The sequence below is a fragment of the Dama dama genome, chromosome X (assembly GCF_033118175.1).
Source record: "Dama dama isolate Ldn47 chromosome X, ASM3311817v1, whole genome shotgun sequence".
NCBI classification, from domain to species: domain Eukaryota; kingdom Metazoa; phylum Chordata; class Mammalia; order Artiodactyla; family Cervidae; genus Dama; species Dama dama.
Genome location: NC_083714.1, coordinates 132,020,604 through 132,041,786, shown reverse-complemented (window position 1 = coordinate 132,041,786; position 21,183 = coordinate 132,020,604). Strand labels below are relative to the sequence as shown.

Here is a 21,183-nt window from a genome sequence, read left to right as displayed (position 1 = left end):
TTAAAAACAAGTTCCAGTCCAAACCATCAGCCTCTGTAGGTTGTCTTAATTGCTACTTTGCACCGCACTGGGCTATGACTCTGATTTTTGGCACATGCTGTCATACACAAAGTTCCGAAAATAAAGTGCTCCAGGATATCCCCGGAACTCTTAGAAGGCTTTAAAAGGGGACTTGCACGCTGCAAGAATATCTTTGATGAAGACAATTCAGGCGAGCAGAATGCTTATGGCAAAAGAATTATATGATTCTTTGAGATCTTGAAGTGGGTCCGAAGAATCCTTGCCACCTAACTTATCATGGTTTGGGGGAGTTTGACGAGAATCCAGTTTTGATAAAGACAATTGTGTTTTCCTCCCCAAGTGACTATACATTTAAATAGCTAAAACATCTGTTCAGCAACATAGTAAAACATGTACACTCGGAACGCCTGAGAGAAGAGCCTGCCAAACGGTCGGTTGAGAGGGACTTTGCTGGGGGAGAGCACCAAGATAAAGCAACCACTGTTTGTTTTGTCTGGTCAGGGGGAAAGGCAAGGCAACCAATATTTTGGGTTTCATTTCATTTGTGAAGAATTATTTGAGAAAGGGTGGCGAGAGGACATTTCCTGACAGGATTTTTTTTTTAACCTGTCCATTAGTAGAAGAGCATGAGAACCTTGGATGTCAACGCCTAACAGACTCTTGAGACCAGCTACCAAACCACAAAAAGCGACTTTCTTCTTGACTGGCCTCTCTGTCTCTCCCGATGGAGGCAGAAACAGGGAGCAGCATGGAGATCGGAAAGACAGCCAACAGAGGCACTCGAATCGCCCTGGTCGTGTTCATTGGTGGCACCCTGGTGCTGGGCATAGTCCTCTTTCTAGGTAAGTGGGGCGCTGGAGGCCAGCGAACTGGGTGAGTGTGCAGTGGTTTCCTTGTGCTTAATTCTGGCAAACCTTGTCAGGATGCAGGTGGAAGGCTGTTTGCCAGTGTTAGTAGGTGGTGTGTCCTTAGTTTCTATTAAATATGCAAATGAAAGGAAGCTTTTTCTTTAGGAAGGTAAATAAATATGAATGCCCAACTACCAAACACATAATCCAAAATGTGAAGTGGGTATAAAGTGGTTTCGAGTGGCTGGAGGACTTGGTTGCCTCAGGCAAACATTTTATTATGCATTACATTTAGCAAAATGAGTGTTGACGAATTCATAGTCAGATACTTTCATTTATTTTGTGAGGAAAGACTTTACATTGTGATCAAACCATGCTGGAATTTCTTTCCATTTGATTTTTGTCAATGTTTGCCTGAATGACTCATGAAATTTAACTCACAAAATACAAATCAGCCCTTAAAAATGCACCTTTAGTGGCATTTTTCAATTCCATTCCAATCTAGTAACTCTGGTGGAATAAAATTTTAACTCTTTCTATTAGATTTAAAAGTTAATATGAAGGAAAACAGAGGTTTTCCTCCCAAGATTTGAAAGGTATTGTGATTCATTGATTTTAATGACTGTTGGTGAGAATGATGTTCCCAGAGAGTATATATGATGATAAAAACATATTCTTATGAGAAAGAATGAAATATCTTAGAAAGGGGAGAGCGATGTTCTAAGATTTTAGGCATTCTGAATCTTTGACTGTTCTTTGTATTTTTCTCCTGCGGCCTATACTATTTCATTAGCTTGAAAATTATGTAGGTCCAAGCCCTTTCCTGAGGAGAGTCTAGGTGCTGTTTGAAATGTAGCAAGCCTGGAAACAGACCTTGGCATATGCAGGATGCAGGCGGCCATGTTTATCTTGGCAAGGGAAAGCCAGTAATTAAACATTAAAAAGTTAGGGTTGTGTGGTTGAAAACTGCTAAAACGAGCAAACCATCTTTCCATGTTTTCTGTGGCTGAAGATTTAGGAGATTAGATGGGTTTATTGCTAATCTCCTATTCCTGCAACTGAACTTGAGGCTTTTGAAAACTGTTGTGAGATTTCTTGGCACTTTGGGTTTAGGCAAGTGTCCTATCCTGAAATTCACAACTGGGGGAAAAATGATAATGTAAAGGACTATGCACTATGTCAGAAGTGACTACAAAGTTAGGCTCTCAGTATTTTGCAAACACTCTCAAACTTAAAAATCCAAGTGATTATTGTTTACGTAAAGATATGTGCTCTTTTTTAATGATGTTACTGCTGCTTGAAGCCTCTTTGAAATTCCTCCCACTCTTATGGGAGTTCTGAGGCTGTAGCATATTATTAGAATATTCTTGATGGCAGCATTTTTTTCGCCACACCATTCAGGTTGTGGGATATTAGTTCCCCAACCAGGGATTGAACTCAGGCCCTCTACCATGTGGAGTCATAACCATTAGAATTAGGGGATTCCAAATCTTTGTTCTTCAAGAGAAGATGATCCTTTGGGATCAGCTCTAAAGTTTTTCAAGCACAGTAAAATTCATCAAGCCAGCTGATGCTATTATGGGTAAGGAGGCCTGCATAAATAGAAAAAAATAACTTTCCAATGTGTCTGATAACTTGGCTCTCTCTCACTTAGAATCTTTAAGAGAAGGTGTAATGATGTTAGAGAATAATTCTCCCTCAGCCTTCGCTACTCCTAAGTGTGGTCTGTGGACCAGCAGCATCTGCATCACTTGGGAGCCTGAGCCCCACCCAAGACCTACTGATTCAGAATCTGCATTTTTCACAAGATCCCCAGGTGATTCATTTGCAACTTGAAGTTTGAGAAGTATTGCTTCAGGTGGCCATGTCCATTTGGATGTATACATTCAGAGACATTTGCTTTTAAATAGTTGCGCACTCTCAAATTAAAAAAGAAATGGTATTTTTGTCAAATGATATTTTTTCTTGTGGTGAGAACTTTTAAGATGTACTCTCTTATCAACTTCCAGATATATAATACAGTGTTACTAACTATGGTCACCAGGCTGTATGTTACATCCACATGACCTAATTATTTTATAACTGGAAGTTTGTATCTTGAATAAATTTTTAACTATTTTATTATCTTTTTTCTAAAATAAAATAAGGTTAGTATCAAGAAGGTATTGTCCAGAATGATAAAATATTATTATTTGCAATAAGCTTTCTTTTTCCACATTAAAAAAAGACATGCTCATTAAAGAACATTTGGTAAACATATAGTAATAGACTGAAGGGAAAATTTATGGTTCAATCACCAAGGCATATTGAAATATTTCATGCTAATTGTTATGCTCCACATATATATTTTTGCTTTTTTTTCTTTCTAAAGAAATCAAAATATAACTTTAAGATACTTCTTTTCTTAAAAATAGGCCTGAGATGTTTGTTTCATAGGCAGTTTTCTTGAATGTTTAATGTAACACAGGTAAAAAGACTGGAGGATGGCAGCAGAGAAAAGAACAAAGAAAAAGCAGGCTCCTCATAGAATGTGGGTTAATAAATAATACAAATTGCCACACTGGCAAGTAATGTGCAGAAACATAAGGATACTGTTTCTCTGCTGAGGATGCCATGAAAGGCCTTGGCCTCCCTTCACCCTCTACCTTCAATCTCCCCATGGCCACATCTCCAAATGATTCCTTATTTCTGCTCACAGAGTACAGCAATAATGAATTCCCCACAATTTCCTTGGCTACCACAAATATTTTCAAAGTCTAAACTCATATCTGCTAACGTCTAGGTGCTACCTGAAGTTTACAAACAGGGCACCCATACATTTGCAGAAAGTTGCCAGCCAGGCGGGGAAATGAAGCCATTGGTGAAAAGCTACTTAGGTCTTGTAGGGTTTCTGTTTGGTTTTGTTTTGGTGGAAGTAGTTGGCAATTTGGTCCCCCAAGCTGTGTCTGTGTGGTAGCTGGGCTGGGCCTGGTGGGAGGTGGGTGTGAGTACAGGACAGGCAGATAATGATTCTCTTGACAGAAAAAAATCACTGTTACTTTTCCTCCTTTTATGGGCTGTATCTGTATGAATGGTTTAGATAAGATGCAGAACTTTAAATGCCACATATGCTAGCTTTCTCCTTCCACTCTGGATTTAGTCCAAATGACACAGTCTATAACTTTCAATTTTCTCATCACTAAAATGAGAATGCAGTTGTAAACAGAAAGTGAAATGATTAGACTTAAACCACAGATAATCGGAGATAAGAGACTTTAGGGATTATTTAACCAAATGGTTCTCAAACTTGAGTGTGCATCAGAATAACATGGAGGGCTTGTTAAAATGCAAATGGGACTTCCCTGGTGGACCAGAGGTTAAGAGTCTGCCTGCCAATGCAGGGGACACGGGTTTGATCCCTGGTCCAGAAAGATCCCATATGCTGTGAGGCAACTAAGTCCCTGTGCCACAACCATTGAAGCCCACGAGCTCTGCAACAAGAGAAGCCACCGCAATGAGAAGACCATGCACCACAACTAGAATAGCCCCCACTCACCACAACTCTCTAGAGAAAGCCCATGCAAAGCAGTGAAGACCCGGTCAAGCCATAAACAAATAAATAAATTAAAATTAAATAAATAAAATGAGGATGGTTGGGCCCCCACCCCAGAGTTTGTGAGTCTGAAGGTCAGGGTAGGGCTTGGTCATCTGCATTTCTCATTAGCTCCCAGGTGATGTTGCTGTGCCTTTGCCCCTGGGCCCCCACTCTAAGAAGCGCTGGTCTAGTTGTGCCTACTTGTCTTCACGTTCAAGCAAACCAAGTTTGGGAGCAACCAAGAGTCTCACCAAGGTTGCTTAGCTAGTGGCCAGATTCTGGTTCTGTGACACTGAGCCAAGTGGATTTTTGAACGTGGTGTCAATACAGGGAAGGATGAATAGATATCAAACGTCTCACAAGTGTGCCTGACAGTGGGTTACCTGTTGGTGGTCTGCTGCAAGCCAGTCATTTATTTTGGTCTGTTTTTTCAGTGAGTCAAGGTTTCTTAAGTCTCCACGCTAAACCAGAGTACTGCCTGAAGCCAGAATGCATCGAAGCTGGTAAGTCAGTTTTCCACCCTGTGTCAAGTTATAATTATGGTACCTTGGGGAGTGGAAGAGAAAACAGGTGGTATTTTTAGTATTTTGCTTGTTTGAGGTTTACCAAGTATGAAATGCAATTCTGATGAAATTTTAACTTTACTTTCAAGTCTTGGTGTGAAGTTGTGGAACATAGGTTTCCTGTTCTTTTTTTTCCCTTGCAATAAAACAGCTATGCAGTATTCCAAGTCATTATAAGGAAATCATAAAGGGGTGTGGAAGACTGAATGGTCTTTCTTAAAACCTGAAGACAGAGGCCCTCGACATTCCTATCACCTTAGCTGAATGTGTGCTGTAAAAAAAAATACAGAGAATCAAGGAAATACTTAGATTTTTGGCGGCGGCATTGATTAAAATGGAAAAGACATAGGTAAAAGGGTTTTTGAACTCTGAGGCTTTATACAAAGATACTAGGTTAGATAGTTGTGTTATTAGAGTTCTTTTTAAAAACTTTTAAAGTTGAAGTATAGTTGAATTGCAATGTGTTAATTACTGTTGTACAGCAATCTCAGTTATACTACATATACACACACTATATATAGTATATATTTATACTACATTATATATATACACACACACACTATATATAAACATTCTTTTCCATCATAGTTTATCACAGGCTTCCCTGGTGGTTCAATTTGAAAAGAATCCTCCTGTAATGCAGGAGACCACCTGCAATGCAGGAGACCTGAATTGGATCCTTGGGTTGGTAAGATCCCCCAGAGAAGGAAATGGCAAGCAACTCTAGCATCCTTACCTAGGAAATCCCAGGGATAGAGGAGCCTGGCAGGTTACAGCCCATGGGGTCAAAAAGTCGGACACGATTTAGCAACTAAACCACCATCACTGAATTTAGTTCCCTGTGCTATACAGTAGGACCCTGTTAACCATCCTATATGTAAAATAGTTTACATCTGCTAATCCCACACTCCTTGACAACCACCAGTCTATGCTTTTTTTTTGGGGGGGGGGTCTCATTCTTAAATTACACACACACACACACACACACACACACAGACTTTTAACAAGGCAATATGTTCAGTGACTTACATGTGTCATCTCATAAAATCTTCATAAGAACCCATGAAGTTGGTACTATTACCTGGCCCAACTGCAGACGAGGAAATGTAGGCTTCCAAAAGCTAAATAGCTTGCTAAGGGTCACAACCTGAGTTAGCGGCAGGGCTGGGCTTCAAGTTCATGTCTGGCTTCTGTCCATCTGTGCCCGTGCACCAGAGGCCATGCCAGGTAACTTTCTTGGATCTTAGTCCTGTCTTGCTCTATTTTTTCATAACATTAGACCTACTGGAGTCTAGTGACTAGACAACTGTTGGAGCTTTTTGATCTTGTCCCAGAAAGGGTGAAAAAGAAGTGCAAATTCCTAGGTCCTTTCTTGTTCCCAGCAGAGCAGATGACCCAGGGTTTTCTCCAGTGGAGCGAGGGTGACCTGGAGTAGGGTGAAGGACCAGGTAGGATTATCAGAGGACAACTTTTAGACCCGACGTCCCTTTGTGCTTTGGCTATGGAACGGTTCTCGCAGATGTGTGAAATTTACATTTTTGAACTCAAACTTTTAATTTGAGTTTACTTGAGTTTTTGTATTGAGGACGACTTATTTCATGAATTTTATCTCTACTACGAACCACAATAATGAAAAAGTAAAGCCTGAAGAATGACACTGATCCCGTTGCTTCCTGCCAGCTCGTTTCCCTTGCTAGCTGTTTTTAGTGCAAGCCTTGCTGTGTGCGCGTGCGTGCCTGCCTCGGCGCTGCATGCGTGACGTGCCTGCCTCGGCGCCGCGTGCGTGACGTGCTTGCCTCGGCGCCGCGTTCGTCGCGTGTGTGCCTGCCTCGGCGCCACGTGTGTGACGTGCCTGCCTCGGCGCTATGTGCGTCGCATGCGTGCCTGTCTCGGTGCCGCGTGTGTCGCGTGCGTGCCTGCTTCGGGGCTGCATGCGTCACATGCGTGTGTGTCTCTGCACCGCGTGCGTCATGTGCGTGCCTGCCTCGGCACCACGTGCTTCCCGTGCATGCCTGCCTCGGCGCCGCGTGCATCACGTGCGTGTCTTTGCACCACGTGCGTTGCGTGCTTGCGTGCCTCGGTGCCATGTGTGTCACGTGCGTGCGTGCCTCAGTGCTGCGTGTGCGTCGCGTGCGTGCGTGCATGCCTTGGCACTGTGTGCACACGTGCCTCGGTGCCGCGTGCGTGCCTGCCTGCCTCGGCGCCACGTGCGTCACGTGCGTGCCTGCCTTGGGGCCACATGCATCACGTGCGTGTGTGTGTCTCGGTGCCGTGTGCATCACGTGCATGCGTGCCTGCTTTGGCGCAGCGTGCATCACGTGTGTGTGTGTCTCAGCGCCACGTGCGTGCGTGCCTCAGCGCCGCATATGTCATGTGCGTGCGTGCCTCGGTGCTGCGTGCGTGCGTGTCTTTGTGCCGCGTGCATCACGTGCGTGCCTGCCTTGGCACCATGTGCGTTGCGTGCGTGTGTGCCTTAGCTCTGCGTGCGTGCGTGCCTCGGTGCCGTGTGCATCTCGTGCATGCCTGCTTCAGCACCACGTGCATCGCGTGCGTGCCTGCTTCGGCACAGCATGCATCGTGTGTGTGTCTGCCTTGGCGCCGCGTGCTTGTGTTGCCTGTAGGATGATGTTTGGGAGAAGGGCATTCTGGGCATTTTGCGAGCAGGTGCCATCTTGTCTGAGGTGCCTTCTTTGCTTACTGTTCCTTTTCTTCTCTTTTCTAGTCACATCCTAATCCCTCTTTCAGAATAACAGATGGAGAAAGAATACAAAGAAGTGAGGAGACAAGGAAAGGGCTTGTTAATGACAGTGGTGGTGACGGATAAGAGCAGAGAGGCTGACTTGAGCTCGAAGGCTGATCTGGCCACATACAGGCTGTGTGAGCTGGGCTAAATACATAAACCCACCTGTGGCTCAGTTTCACAATCTGTAAAATGGGAAAAAGATTTTTTTTCTGCACTGGGCCTTTGTTGCTTCCCATGGACTTTCATTAGTTGTGGAGAGCAGAGGGTACTCTCTAGTTGTGGTGAGTGGACTTACTGTGGTGACTTCTCTTGTTACAGAGCACGGGCTTAATCGTTGTGGTCCATAGGGCTTAATTGCTTTGCAGCATGTGAGATGTTACCGATCAGGGATTGAACCCAGTTCTCCTGCATTGGCAGGCAGATTCTTCACTACTGAGCCACCAGGGAAGAGTTTTTAATTTATCATACTGGTTATGAGAATAGAAGAAAATAATGATGGTGGTAGTACTAGAAGTTGAGGTCCATGATGTCTTACCCTTTACCCCTTACTCAGAGAGCATTGTAACTCAGTTGGCAAGACTGGACCTGGCGCGTCAATTCTTGTGATGGCAAAACTATCTTAACTCATGTGAGGCTGTTTTAGGCTTTGTTCATCCCTCTTCAGAGAAGGCACACTATTCCCTGTAGAATTATTAATGTGTTTGCTTCAGGAGTGCTACTTCAGACATTGCTGGCAGTATTATATCATCTGTGGTTTATGCATTGCATTGCTTTTCTAGACTCTATGAGCTCTGAAACATCTGGCCTCAAGAGTTTAGCATGAGTGTTTGTGAAATTGTAATAGCAAATTTGTATGTATGGTTGCCAGATTTAGCTACATGCGTACATTCAGGATGCCCAGTTAAATTTGAATTGCAGATATACAATGAGAATTTTTTTTTGGTACAAGTATGTCCCATGAAATATTTGGTAGTACTTGCACTATGAAAGTAGTCATTTATATGAAATGCAAATTTCAGTAGGTATTCTGTACTTTATCTGGCAACTGTATTTATTTGGCAGTGTGCCTGACACTGTTCTAAGTGCTTTACATGTACTCATTTAATTCTTATGAAAATCCTATGTGGTGCTTTTATTACCCCATTTTACAGATGAGGAAACTAAAATACAGAGAGGCTAAGGAACCTACCTAAGGTTGCATAGTTTCTGCATGGTGTTGTTGGCATTCAAAACCAGGTGGTCTGGGTCTGGAGTATGTGATGAGGCCACACTGCCTGAGAAGGGCTTAGCATGGTTCCTGGCGCAGAGGGAAACTGCTCAGTATTAGTGATTTTATTGTTACCACCCATCACACCCCTTTTAGCCCTGGTTAAACTTTAAAAAGTCAGGCTGGTATAAGGAATAGGGCCTCCACTTCTACTATACAAATGCTAGCTGGAGACCAAATAACAATTTGTCTTGTATGTGATGACTTGAGGGAATACATAGCCTGGCGTTTCACAGAGTTTCTTTGTCGTCGTATTTCTTTTATTAAAACAAGACTCTTTGAGTTTTATCCATGAACTGAGTAGGGGGAAAGGAGTTTTGGTGTCTTGACAATTATGGTCCCTTGCAATTTTAAGTCACAGCTCCTCTGCAGAAAGTGCAGCCCTGTGCCCAGCTGTGAACTGTGAATGATGAATTGAGACACTGTAGCTGGAGTTTTTCCACTTAGTGGGCTCGGTTCCAAATTCAGTGTGAGTGATGTATTCCCCACTTTCTATCAGGACTGAGGTCAGAGCTGATCTTGCAGTTTAGATACCTGCAAGAATACTGAGGAGATGGGATACATTTGAGGGTTGGGGGCTGGGGGATTTGGGAAGGTAGCCAGAAAACAGTGTGCTTATGTGAATACAAATGTGTGTGCAGGTTCCTCTGTGTGACTCTAAATATTGTGTGGGACTGAAACTTCTATGATCCATGTCCCTGAGGTGTCACACTGCAGATTCATTCTGTGACTGCAGAGCCTGATTAACCATAAATATAAACTAAAATGAAAACTTTGTGCCCTAACATATTTGCATATTGTATATTAGTGATGAAATAGTAGCAGAAACAAAAATTGTAATTGGAGACAACCTAATTAATTTTGAAAGATAAAAATATTGTGCTCGCTTTGGCAGCACATATACTAAAATTGGAATGATACAGAGAAGATTAGCATGGCCCCTGTGCAAGGATAACACACAGATTTGTGAAGCATTCCATATTTTTTGGATCAGTTCTAATGAGGTGGATGAAACTGGAGCCTATTATACAGAGTGAAGTAAGTCAGAAAGAAAAACACCAATACAGTGTACTAACGCATATATATGGAATTTAGAAAGATAGTAATGATGACTCTATATGTGAGACAGCAAAAGAGACACAGATGTAAAGAACAGACTTTTGGACTCTGTGAGAGAAGGCAAGGGTAGGATGACTTGAAAGAATAGCATTGAAATGCGTATATTACCATATGTGAAATAGATCGCCAGTTCAGGTTCGATGCATGAGACAGGGTGCTCAGGGCTGGTGCACTGGGATGACCCTGAGGGGTGGGATGGGGAAGGAAGTGGGAGGGGGACTCAGGATTGGGAACACATGTACACCCATGGCTGATTCATGTCAATGTATGGTAAAAACCACTACAATATTGTGAAGTAATTAGCCTCCAACTAAAATAAGTAAATTAATTAAAAAAGAAGAAAGATTAAAATACTAAGTTAATTTAAAATTTGTCAAACTTAGATTCTAAACCATTTCTTTTTTTGCTTTTTGGGGGAGTGTGTGGAAGGATTGAAAGTGGTGGGGAATTTGAAGTTCTGTAGTGACTAGGATGCTTGTATATTATTCACTTCATCAAAGACATAAAGCTCTTTGAAATTTTCATAGAATGTCTAGGCTAAGGAAATAAGTAGCCTCACTTTTAAACCTGGAGGAACCACACATAACCAAACTGTAGTATGCATCTCTACATTTATGCAGATTATACTTTTTTGGCTAGTCATTCATGTTTAGCTGAAAACTCATTGGGTTGTCATTACTTCAAACATAAATGTATTCTGGCATTAATTAAGTATAAAAATCACCCAGGATGTCATCTTTCCAGTGTCATTAAAATATTGGCTGTTCCTAGAAAAATCATTTGGTGCATATCTTTAGGTTAGAGTAGTAGCCAGCACTTGAAAGAGAGTTGGAGTTCAGTATTAGGAATTTGGGGACCTTCTCATTTTGTAATGAAAGATTTTTTTTTTAAGTTCATGGATACATATTTAGGTATGCACAAACTTCCTATTGATTATCTTCCATATGTAATTGAGTGTGGCTTTAAGAAAGGAAAAAATGGCAGATCAGTCTATTGTGTTTTTCTGTTAACTTATACAGATTGCCAGTTCTGCCCCTAGACTTGGGCAAGAGAGGCATCTGCCCTGGACTCCTCATTTGGAAAATTCCACTTTGCCCTGCTCTGGCCATGCCTCTCCCCTGGACAAGGAGTCTGTGGGGCCAAAACAGCAACCCTCTTCTTCTGCAACCCAGAATCCCCTGTAAGATGCCCCCAAGCTTCCTTTCAGGGCCTCTTTGGATCTCTTCCAGGGGTTCATTTCTCTGAGAGCTTCCCTAAATATCAAGGGGTTCAAGAATCCATACCTGGCTCTCCAGGTCTTTATGAAAGTATTAACATGTTGTAAATAGATATTTTCAACATTTAGATATTGCATGTGGGCCTCTGTTTCAGTTAGTCTTTGTTGTGGAACAAATCAGCCTAAACCTTAAAGGCCTGAAATGAGTGATTTAATATTTCTTACGATGACTTGGGTTTGGTGGGGTTCCTCTGTGGAGACTGCCTTAGGCTCATTTATATAGCTGCATTCAGCTGGAGGCTTGCCTGGCCTGAAAGGTCCATGATAGTCTCAGGCACATGCCTGGCCTTTGGTGGTGGCTTGGTTTTTCTTCATGTGGCCTTACCTCCTCCTCTTCAGAGGGCAGTCTCAGGGCTCCATTCGAAGGGATTTAACGTGGAAGATGAAAGGCCTCTTAAGGCCTAGCTTTGAAACTCATGAGAAGTTGCCCTGCCACTTTCTTCTGGTCAAAGGAAGTTATAAGGCCAGCGCAGATTCAAGGCAGGGGAAATAGATGCTGGTGGAAAGAGTGGCAAAGTCACCTTGCAGAAGAATGAAAGGAATGGAAGGAAATATCACATGCATTCTGGCAGACAACTTACCTGTCCACTCTATTTGTATTGCTAAAACAGAAGTTAGGGGTGGTCCTGCAGAAACCAATAACAGTAATACCACCAAACTTTTATCCATTCAGTCTGAATGTAGTAGTTTAATATGATAAAGTTGATTCAGGGAGTCATTTGAGGGGAAATGTGAAAACCAGGGCTTGGGCACTGGTTGATATGAAATTGTTGTTTAATTTGGAAGAGACCAGTACACAATGTTCATTGCTTGTCATTAATCCTATGATTTTCTTTTTAAATAGCTGCTTCCATCTTAAGTAAAGTAAATCTGTCTGTGGACCCTTGTGATAATTTCTTCCGGTTTGCTTGTGATGGCTGGATACAGAGTAATCCAATTCCTGAAGATATGCCAAGCTATGGGATTTATCCTTGGCTCAGACGTAATGTCGACCTCAAGTTGAAGGGTAAGTTTCTGCTGGGTTTTGGTGATGCACTTTACAGAGAGCAGTATTTGACAAGAAAAACATAGTTTTGGATTTGAAGCATGACTGCTCACTTTTTAACTATACTAAATTCATTTCTAAGATTTTTTAAAAAGGAAGATTGGAAGGAAAGTTATAGAATTCCAGTCTCTCAGATCTCAGTGCAAGCCTGGCATAGCTCATGTACACATTTGATAGTATTAAGTTTTGCTGCTGCTGAAGGATAAATAGCATTTGATTGAGGTTGGGAGCAAAGGAATAGTTAATGAAAATCATGTTATATCAGTATACTCATTTGTCTGTTATGTTCAGAGCAAACTTCATCACTTGCTCATTGTGTGCTGGATTTTCATGGTTTACAACATGTACTTAACACTTCATTGTCTTTTGACATAACTTTTGAGAACTCTGGATGACCTTGTATTTGTCATATTGTTCCTGTTAAATGCTAAGTTGGCTCTGGGGAGACTGTCCTTTCTCCCATGGCCTCTCAAACAATGAAGCTCACACACACATACTCACATATGCTTGCACACACACATACTCTTCAAAAGTTGGAAATGTCTTTTGCTAGAGAATCTTCTGCTCACAATTGATCTCATTTTTATGCTGAGCTGTTGGAGAAAAGCACTTCAGGCTGGAAGTAGGGAGATTTTCAAGGCCAAGTGAGGTGATTGTTTTGAGAAGGCAAAAATGGTATTTTTTTTCACTTTCTTATGACTCAATTATGCCATACAGCTAGCATTCAGTAGCACACCTAAAAGAATTCCTGAAAATTTTTGAGAATAATCATTTTTATTTTTCCTCCATAATTTTCCCCAAGATTTAAAGAATTAATTGAATCAATTGTAATAAAAATTAAGTATGTATCAATTCATGTATATAACATCCAAAATCATTGGCAGAATAATTAAATACCTATTGTCAGTTATAGAGACTTCCCTATAGCTCAGATGGTAAAGAATCTGCCTGCAATGCAGGAGACCTGGGTTCGATCCCTGGGTCAGGAAGATCCCCTGGAGAAGGAAATGGCAATCCACTCCAGTATTCTTGCCTGGAGAATCCCATGGACAGAGGAGCCTGCTGGGCTACAGTCCAGGGGATCACAAAGAGTCAGACACAACTAAGCAACTATCACACATTATAAATTGTAGGGAAAAATGTGCTTACATTTCACAATTAGATATAAACCATATGGACTTATATTTTACACTAGAAGGCTGAAACTTAGTCTTCATAAGTTATAAGTGGGAATTTGGAAGAATGTTAGCATTTTCCTATAATCCAACAGGTGCTATTTCTGTGCTATGGTACTGTAAATAGGACCTTGAAGAGTGAATTTACTAAGACTTATTTCCCTGTAGGATATTAACTTGTGTTGGTCCTTTACTCACCATTCTTGCCTGTTTCCTATTTCCCTTCTTTGGCTTATTTTCTTCTTAGACAGAAAGATGTGTGCACACACACAATCCAATAAGCAGATGTATCACTGAAGGATAAGAAAAAGTATTTCCAGACAGATGATCATTTCATATTAGTTACAGACCAAAGATTTCTATCTTCAGGGCATGAAGCTGTTATAATTTAAAGAATTTCTGGGAATGTCTTACTGTAAAAACTAAAGTCAGTATCGATGAGTTTTGTTTGAGGAAGATACTGTATGTGGGCTAAAATTAATAAAAATAAGAGCAAATTGTTCAGAGCAGCACGTTTTTTTTCTACTTTTAAAAATGAAAAACTGTTATATCTAAGCTTAGTTATGAAAATAAAAAGGAGCAAAAATAACATGCAAAAAGTAAAAAGAAATCCACACTTAAATCCACTCCTAGAAATACCTGCTAATAAAGCAGTTGGGTATATATCTTCCCAGGTTTTTTCCCCACGTGTGGATACATATGCATAATGTCATATGCACGGCCATATATTTAAAAAAATAAAAATAGCTGATATTATGCATGCTGCTCTGTCAGCTGCTTTAACAAATGATGTATTCCTCATAGATGTGGATTATGTCAGTAGACATCTTTCCTTATTATAAATAACACTATAATAAATACCTAAGTTTGCACATCTTTATGGCCTTATCTAAATGTATTCTTAGGATAAATTCCCAGAAGTAAAATTACTGTGTTGAAAGAGTATTCACGGTTTCATTTTTGTTGCATATAGCAGAATGGTCCTTTAGAAAGTTGTTTCTAGGTCTTCATATATTTTCTTGCTGCTTTAAATGGCAACTTTTCTCAATCACCTGTTTTTTTGTGGTATAGAGTAGTGGTCAGCCAACTGTGGCCCGTGGGCCAAACCCACACCACTGCCTGTTTTTGTAAATAAAGTTTCATTGAAAGACAGCCACATCGATCCATTTATGCATTATCAATGGCTGCTTTTGCACCATACCGTCAGAACTGAGTAGTTGCTGTAGAGACCATATGACCTGGAAAGCCCATATGACAGGCAGAGCTTAAAATATTTACTCTCTGACCTTCATGGGGGAAGTTTGCCAACTCCTGATGCCTATTGTAAAGCTTTGCTATATCTATATTGGATCTAATTATAGCTATTTTATTAACTGATAGCTTTTTGGGGATTTTTTGAAAGGTAATCATGAAATTAAGAAATAATTACAATTTTTGTCTCTTCCTTTCCTTTTACTATAATTGACTAGAGCCTCAGAATAATGTTGAATAATAGCAATGATAATGGGTATAATATTCTTAGCTTGAGTTGTAATGCCTCTAGCATTTACTCCCAATGCACTTTTTGTTTTTAGTATTTTTTATTGTGTTCTGTTATTCCTAGTTTGCAAAAAGTGTTGCTCAAGAAAAATCTCTTCACTGTTTATCAAGAGACTCACATGGAGTATCTCATTTAACTTCTCTAGATTTCCTCATGCTGAATTAACCTTATAATCTTGAAATAAATCCTGCATATGAATGGTTTATTATTTTCTTTTAAGCCATTGCTAGAATTGAATTGTTTCTTATATTTGTGTCTGTATTTATGATTGATGTTGGTCCATGGATTTTTGTGTGCTTGGTTTGTCAAATTCTGTTATCAAGATTGTGTTGGTCTTGTGAAACAAAATGGGAGGCTCCCCGTGTATTTCTATCCTCTGGGAAGGACACAGACAAGTAAATCTCTAGTTTGACATGCACTGTAAAGGATGAATTAAGAAATGAGTCATAGGGCTCTTGCTTCAAGTGCCAAGAAGGAGAGCAAATGGTGGAGTAGGGTCTCTTTTTAAATTAGTATCATCTTATGCCAGATGTATGTGCTTGAAATGTAAAATATGTATTCTTTGATCTTTTAAATTCTGAGGTAATTCAGACTTAAAAGTTGAAACAATAGTATAAGGAACTCCTATATACTCTCTACCCAGATTTCCTGATGCTGTTTTGCTGTATTTTCTTCATCATATTATTCTTTCATTCTCCCTGTAAATGTAGAGATATTCTCTCATTCTCTGTCTATATATTTATATTTATACATATAGATAAAGTATGTAAATGTTAGATGATACCAACATACAGATTTATAGACATATATCTTTCTGAACTCTGCACATATGTTGTAGATAATTCGATTTTTTTAAAGGAAGAACTTTATTTTGGCTGTGCTGAGCCTTCATTGCTGTGTGGGCTTTACTCTCGTTGTGGTGAGTGGGTGTTTTTCTCTAGTTGTGGTGGGCCGGCTTCTCACTGCAGTGGCTTCTCTTGTTGCAGAGCACAAGCTCTAGGGCGCCCAGGCTTCAGGAGCTATGGCATGTGGGCTCAGTAGTCGCAGCTCCTGGGCTCTAGAGCACAGGCTCGGTAGTTATGGCACCCAGGCTTAGTTACGTTGTGCCAAATCAGGGATTGAACCGGCGTCTCCTGCATTGGCAGGCAGATTCTTTACTACTGAGCCACCAGGGAAGCCCAGATATTCTTAAAGTATATAAATAGAACTTTTCAGATACCAGATGTGCTGGCCATCTCATTTTTTAAACACTAAATATTCTTTATTTATTTAGCATGCAAGTTGTTTATTTTGAGACATGATCCCAGGAAATACAGGTGGGGGACTGGGAAGAGTGAAAGATGGAAGGGAGGAAAAGCCAATCCAAGAATTAAACACTTGGTCTTTAAATTCTAACTATTAATATATATTTATCCTATATCCTTCTATGTATCTGTGTATGTCTCAGTCTACTCATCCATCTAACCACCCAGGTGGTACAAGCTCATTGCAGATCAGCTGTAAATGACTAACGAGAGGAAACATAATTCAGATCCTGATACCCAGTGATAAGTTTTTAAATGCAAATATATGTATACAATTATATGTATATATATATATATATATATAAAAAGGATCATATATTCTATTTTTATAATATTATTTTTCTGTGACATATTAACATCTTTTCAGGTCAGTATAAATAGCTCTATACTATCATTTGCCGTGACTGTTTTGTATGGATATACTGCCATTTGTTTCATCAATTCATGTGTTGCCATTTAGGTGGTTTCCAGATTTTATCTTCATTATGAGCCTCTCAGAGCCTGAGTGTTGATGCCACAAAGTTGGATTTGAGTCCTTTCCTTTCATTTCTCCTTTGTGTTACTTTTGGTCAGTTAGCTTACCTAGGTCAGCTTTTTTATCTTTCAAATGGAGATAAGAATACCCATTTCATAGGATTTGTGAGGACTAAAGGGGATGACCTATATAAATTACCCAGTCTAGTTCCTGGCATATTGCAGGCCCTCAATATTTGTCCTTTGCTTTTCCATTTTGTCTCAAAGATAGTTCTGAGGCTCATGGAGTAGTGTCTATCAAATGCTTTAAGTTTTATTCTGGTCTTATCCTCTGTAAATATCATGTGCTTTCAAAAATATTAAATACTGTCTAGATATTTTTCCTCACCCTTGATAAAAAGAATATCCAAAAATAAAACCCGATGAGACCAATCAAAAGAATACCATTTTCTTATGACTGACAGAGAACACACAGAAATGGCTGTCCAATTTGTGAAATAAAATGGGTTTGACACACCTGGCTGATGAAAAATTGCCCTCTATTGAAGTCAGCAAACTGGCTTCATGAATTTTTTCTTTAAATGGCATATAAGACTCAGATTTCTACTTGGAAAATAAAATTATTTCTTGTTCTAAGAATTAGGATTTGTTTTTTTAAAGGTCTGAATATAGTTATGCATTTGAATGTCTTAAAATTTCCTTCCTACAAAGCCTCCCAAATTTTCATGTGACTATGAAATTGACACAGCATGCATTGCTTATGAACGAACAGATGAAAATTTTGCAAATGAGCACTTATGAAACATGAAGCAATGAGTGAGCTAGAACACGTGTGTTAAACAGAAGACAGATGACTTAGGCTAGGGCCAGCTCATCTCTATTACAGAATAGCGATCTTGGCCAATATTTTATAAAGACATGCAGTATATTATTATGTTCAAGCACAGACAGCACTAGCAGAACAATAAGATGAAGTGGGGCCTATGCATAATAGGCAGAGAAAGATGACTGTGATTCATAGATTGGTTATTTATTTGTAAATACCTGCTGGCTGAGATTTAAAGGATTCTCATAATTAAATAACCCCCCTATAATCTTGTTTTTCCTGTTAGTGATCCTAGCCAGATCATCTTTTGCAGATACTAAAAAGTTGAAAACTTACAGTTCAGCTCCTGTAAAGTCATTTGATAATTAGAAAGTTCAGATCATTGAAGACATAGTTAATTGTGTCATTTTCCTCATGCCATGACCTAGTATCATGATGTGCCAAATTGACCCTTGATGTCATTAAGCTCTTTGAAACAAATGATGTCAGACTAGAAACAACAAAATGGGGACGTGACGGGGAAGTGCCAATGAGCAGCCAGGCACTGTGGTGTGCTTTTTATTCCTGGTGAAAACTCAGCCCATGTAAGTCTCATTGAATCTGCTATATAGACCAAGTGTGCCCACTCAGAGCAGATTCCCGTTTTTTCTGACTATTCTGCCTGTTTTTCATGGGGCTACCCAGGAAGCAACAACTTGCCAAGTTATGTATACACTGTTGTGAGTCCTGTGTGCACAGAGAGATGCTGCATAAAGATCTAGGCCTGTGTCAAAGACTTAGAATGTGAAATGAAATTATTTTACCTGAAGTTTTTTGTTGGTGTGGTTTCCATTTTTCATAATTGCAGTACCTCATTTGAGCTTAGGTGGGGTGGGAGTGCGAGTTTCTGTAGTGTGTGGAAGGGGAAAGAAGTTGTCAAATTTTAAAAAGTTTAGCAATTTCCTGTTAGGAGACATTTACTTTGAATACAGAAATTAATTTCTTCCTGAAGACTCTGTGAAAATGTATATTTACCTCTAGGGCATGACCTCTTTCTAAATAGCTTAAGGAAGTAAAGAGGCCTTGAGAATGGCCACCATGTGTAGGAGCCTGTGTTCTGGGAGGTGTGACAGTCAGCATTTTAGATTTTCTTCCTGTGTATCCATTTCCACCCCTAGTGCATATCCTTGTCTTACTTTTTGACTCCTACCTGTTCCAAGCTTTTTATTTTAAGATCTAATTTTTCCCCTGTGGCTTTAATGTAGCTTTTCTTTTGTAGTGGTTAATGTTGCAAACAAGTTGGTTAATGTTGCAAATAATGTTGCAAATAAGAACCACATCTATTCATAACATTTATTCTGAGTTATATGCTCTTTGATTTGGGGGAAATGGGCTCACTTCAAATAGATTGAAATAGACAGCATTTTGATTGTATTGATTAATCTGTAAACACAGGACTATTTTCTGAGCTTTTGCTTTTTTCCTGGTGCCAATTGTTTTTAATCACAAGTAACAGAAACATCAACTCAGACTGGCCTAAGGAATAAAGACAATTTGTTGGCTCATGTAACCAAAATATCTAGTAATCATGCAGACTTCAGGTAAGGGTTGATCTAGCAACTGAAGCGAAGTATCACATTTCTTTCTTTGTTTCTACTCTGACATCTGTTGTCTCATACTTTCTAAGTCTGCTTGGCTTAGATCATTGCCAGTAGCAATTTAGACTAAATCCAGAATTTAGACTTCCTCATTTGCATCCAGCAAGAGATATTGTGTTAGGCATAGGAGGATGTAGAAGTTAATGAGCTGCCCCAAGACTACTGTGTAGAAATTAAAAATCTGCACATCACAAAATATTTCAGTAGATACTTTAATCAAGATTCTAGAGGGAATTTTCTGGCTGTCCAGTGGTTAGGACTTGGCACTTTCACTGCCAGGGCCTCGGTTTGCTCTTTGTTCAGGGAACTAGGATCCCACAAGCCATGCAGCATGGCCAAAAGTAATAATAAAAGACTCTAGAGCTACATTATTCAGTATGGTAGCTACTAGCCATATGTGGCTTTTGAGCACTTGAAATATGGCTAGCTGGAATTGAGATGTGCTGTAAGTGTAAAGTATACACCAAATTTCAGAGACTTCATTTAGAAAACATGTAAAAATATCTCACCAATAAATTGATTTATTTCATAAATTACATATTGAAATATTTTAGATACATTGGGTTAAATAAAATATATTATTAAACAATCTCACCTTTTTTGTTTTACTTATTCAAATATAGCAACAAGGAAATTGACAATTATTTATTTGGCTTGGATAATATTTCTCTCAGACAATGCTGCTGAATCAGCCATTAGAAAGGTGAGCTATCTGTGAATAAATTCAAATTTATTTCACTGATAGAGAAGGATCAAAGAACACCTTTAGTAAAAATAGTTCTCTACTCCCATCTACAGTCCCCCTCTATGCTGTTACTCTATAGGTGTCCTCTGTGGTTCATATAACCATCTGAAATTATCTTGTTTGTATACATACTTATTTGCTTTTCTCATCTATGCTTGCCCACCTGCGTAAAAGAGTCAGGTGATCAGGAAAGAAGCATCATGGGGATGAAAACAATAGGTTAGGATATTTGTGTTTCCCCAACTTTATTGCCGGACCTTGGTCATGACCTCAAACCCTGAAAAGTCTTGGTAATCTAATTGGTCAGACGACACACTCAGTGGTGTATATGAGTTTTAAGTCTCTCCTGTAGGGAAAGAGAAGAGGAAAGGGGAATTAGTGAAAGGAAAAGTGTCATCTTAGGTTGCTCTTGGTCTTCTTTGGATTCCATTGTTTTTGTTGTTTTTAGTTATACCCATTTCCATTCTCTCTTTTCTTTTCCTCATCCCTCGGGAATCTTTAGTTTGGACTCATGTCACCTCAAGAGAGCTGTTGATAGAATTCAGGGACTTGAATAGGAAAACAAAAAAAGCATCTTTATTTGCACTAACCTCTGATGGAACTTTAGCATTTTCTTTAATTATGACTGTAGTTTACAAACTCTGGTTTGTAAGCTGTGGCTTGATTACCAATGGGAATCATCATTTTTAAAAATCTTAATACAGATGTTACAGCTATCTTGAAATAGTATCTACCTACATCACCACTTCAAAATCATAGTGGTTGCTAGACTCGATGTGATATCTTATTTAATGAATTAATGAAGTAGTGCATCTATCATGATTTTAAACAGTAAAACAACTGTTTTGTTAACTGTGTTTTGAAATAACTGGGTTCCATTATAAACCCATGTTTCTTATGTTCTTGTAGACATTATTTTGAGAATGGCCCATAGGTTTTAAGAGTTTGCCCAGGGGATATATGGTACAAAAAAGATTAAGAACCCCTGCCTATATAAAGATTGTTGGGGCATGCCTCAAAAAGGTA

At 39.6% G+C, this 21,183-nt stretch overlaps 1 protein-coding gene and 1 non-coding gene across 2 annotated transcripts in view; both read left to right on the top strand.

Moving 5' to 3' along the window:
• The first annotated feature begins 636 nt into the window (after positions 1–636).
• PHEX (phosphate regulating endopeptidase X-linked) overlaps positions 637–21,183 on the top strand; it is a 199,095-nt gene continuing 178,548 nt past the window's right edge. Inside the window, exons 1-3 of the mRNA XM_061136653.1 lie at positions 637–863; positions 4,878–4,946; positions 12,256–12,417. Of these exons, the coding sequence (XP_060992636.1) occupies positions 746–863; positions 4,878–4,946; positions 12,256–12,417 (349 nt within the window). The 5' untranslated portion in view covers positions 637–745. The remainder of the gene's footprint in view (positions 864–4,877; positions 4,947–12,255; positions 12,418–21,183) is intronic.
• On the top strand, positions 9,896–10,002 carry LOC133053214 (U6 spliceosomal RNA). The gene has a single exon (XR_009692148.1). It is a non-coding gene; the product is annotated as a U6 spliceosomal RNA (small nuclear RNA).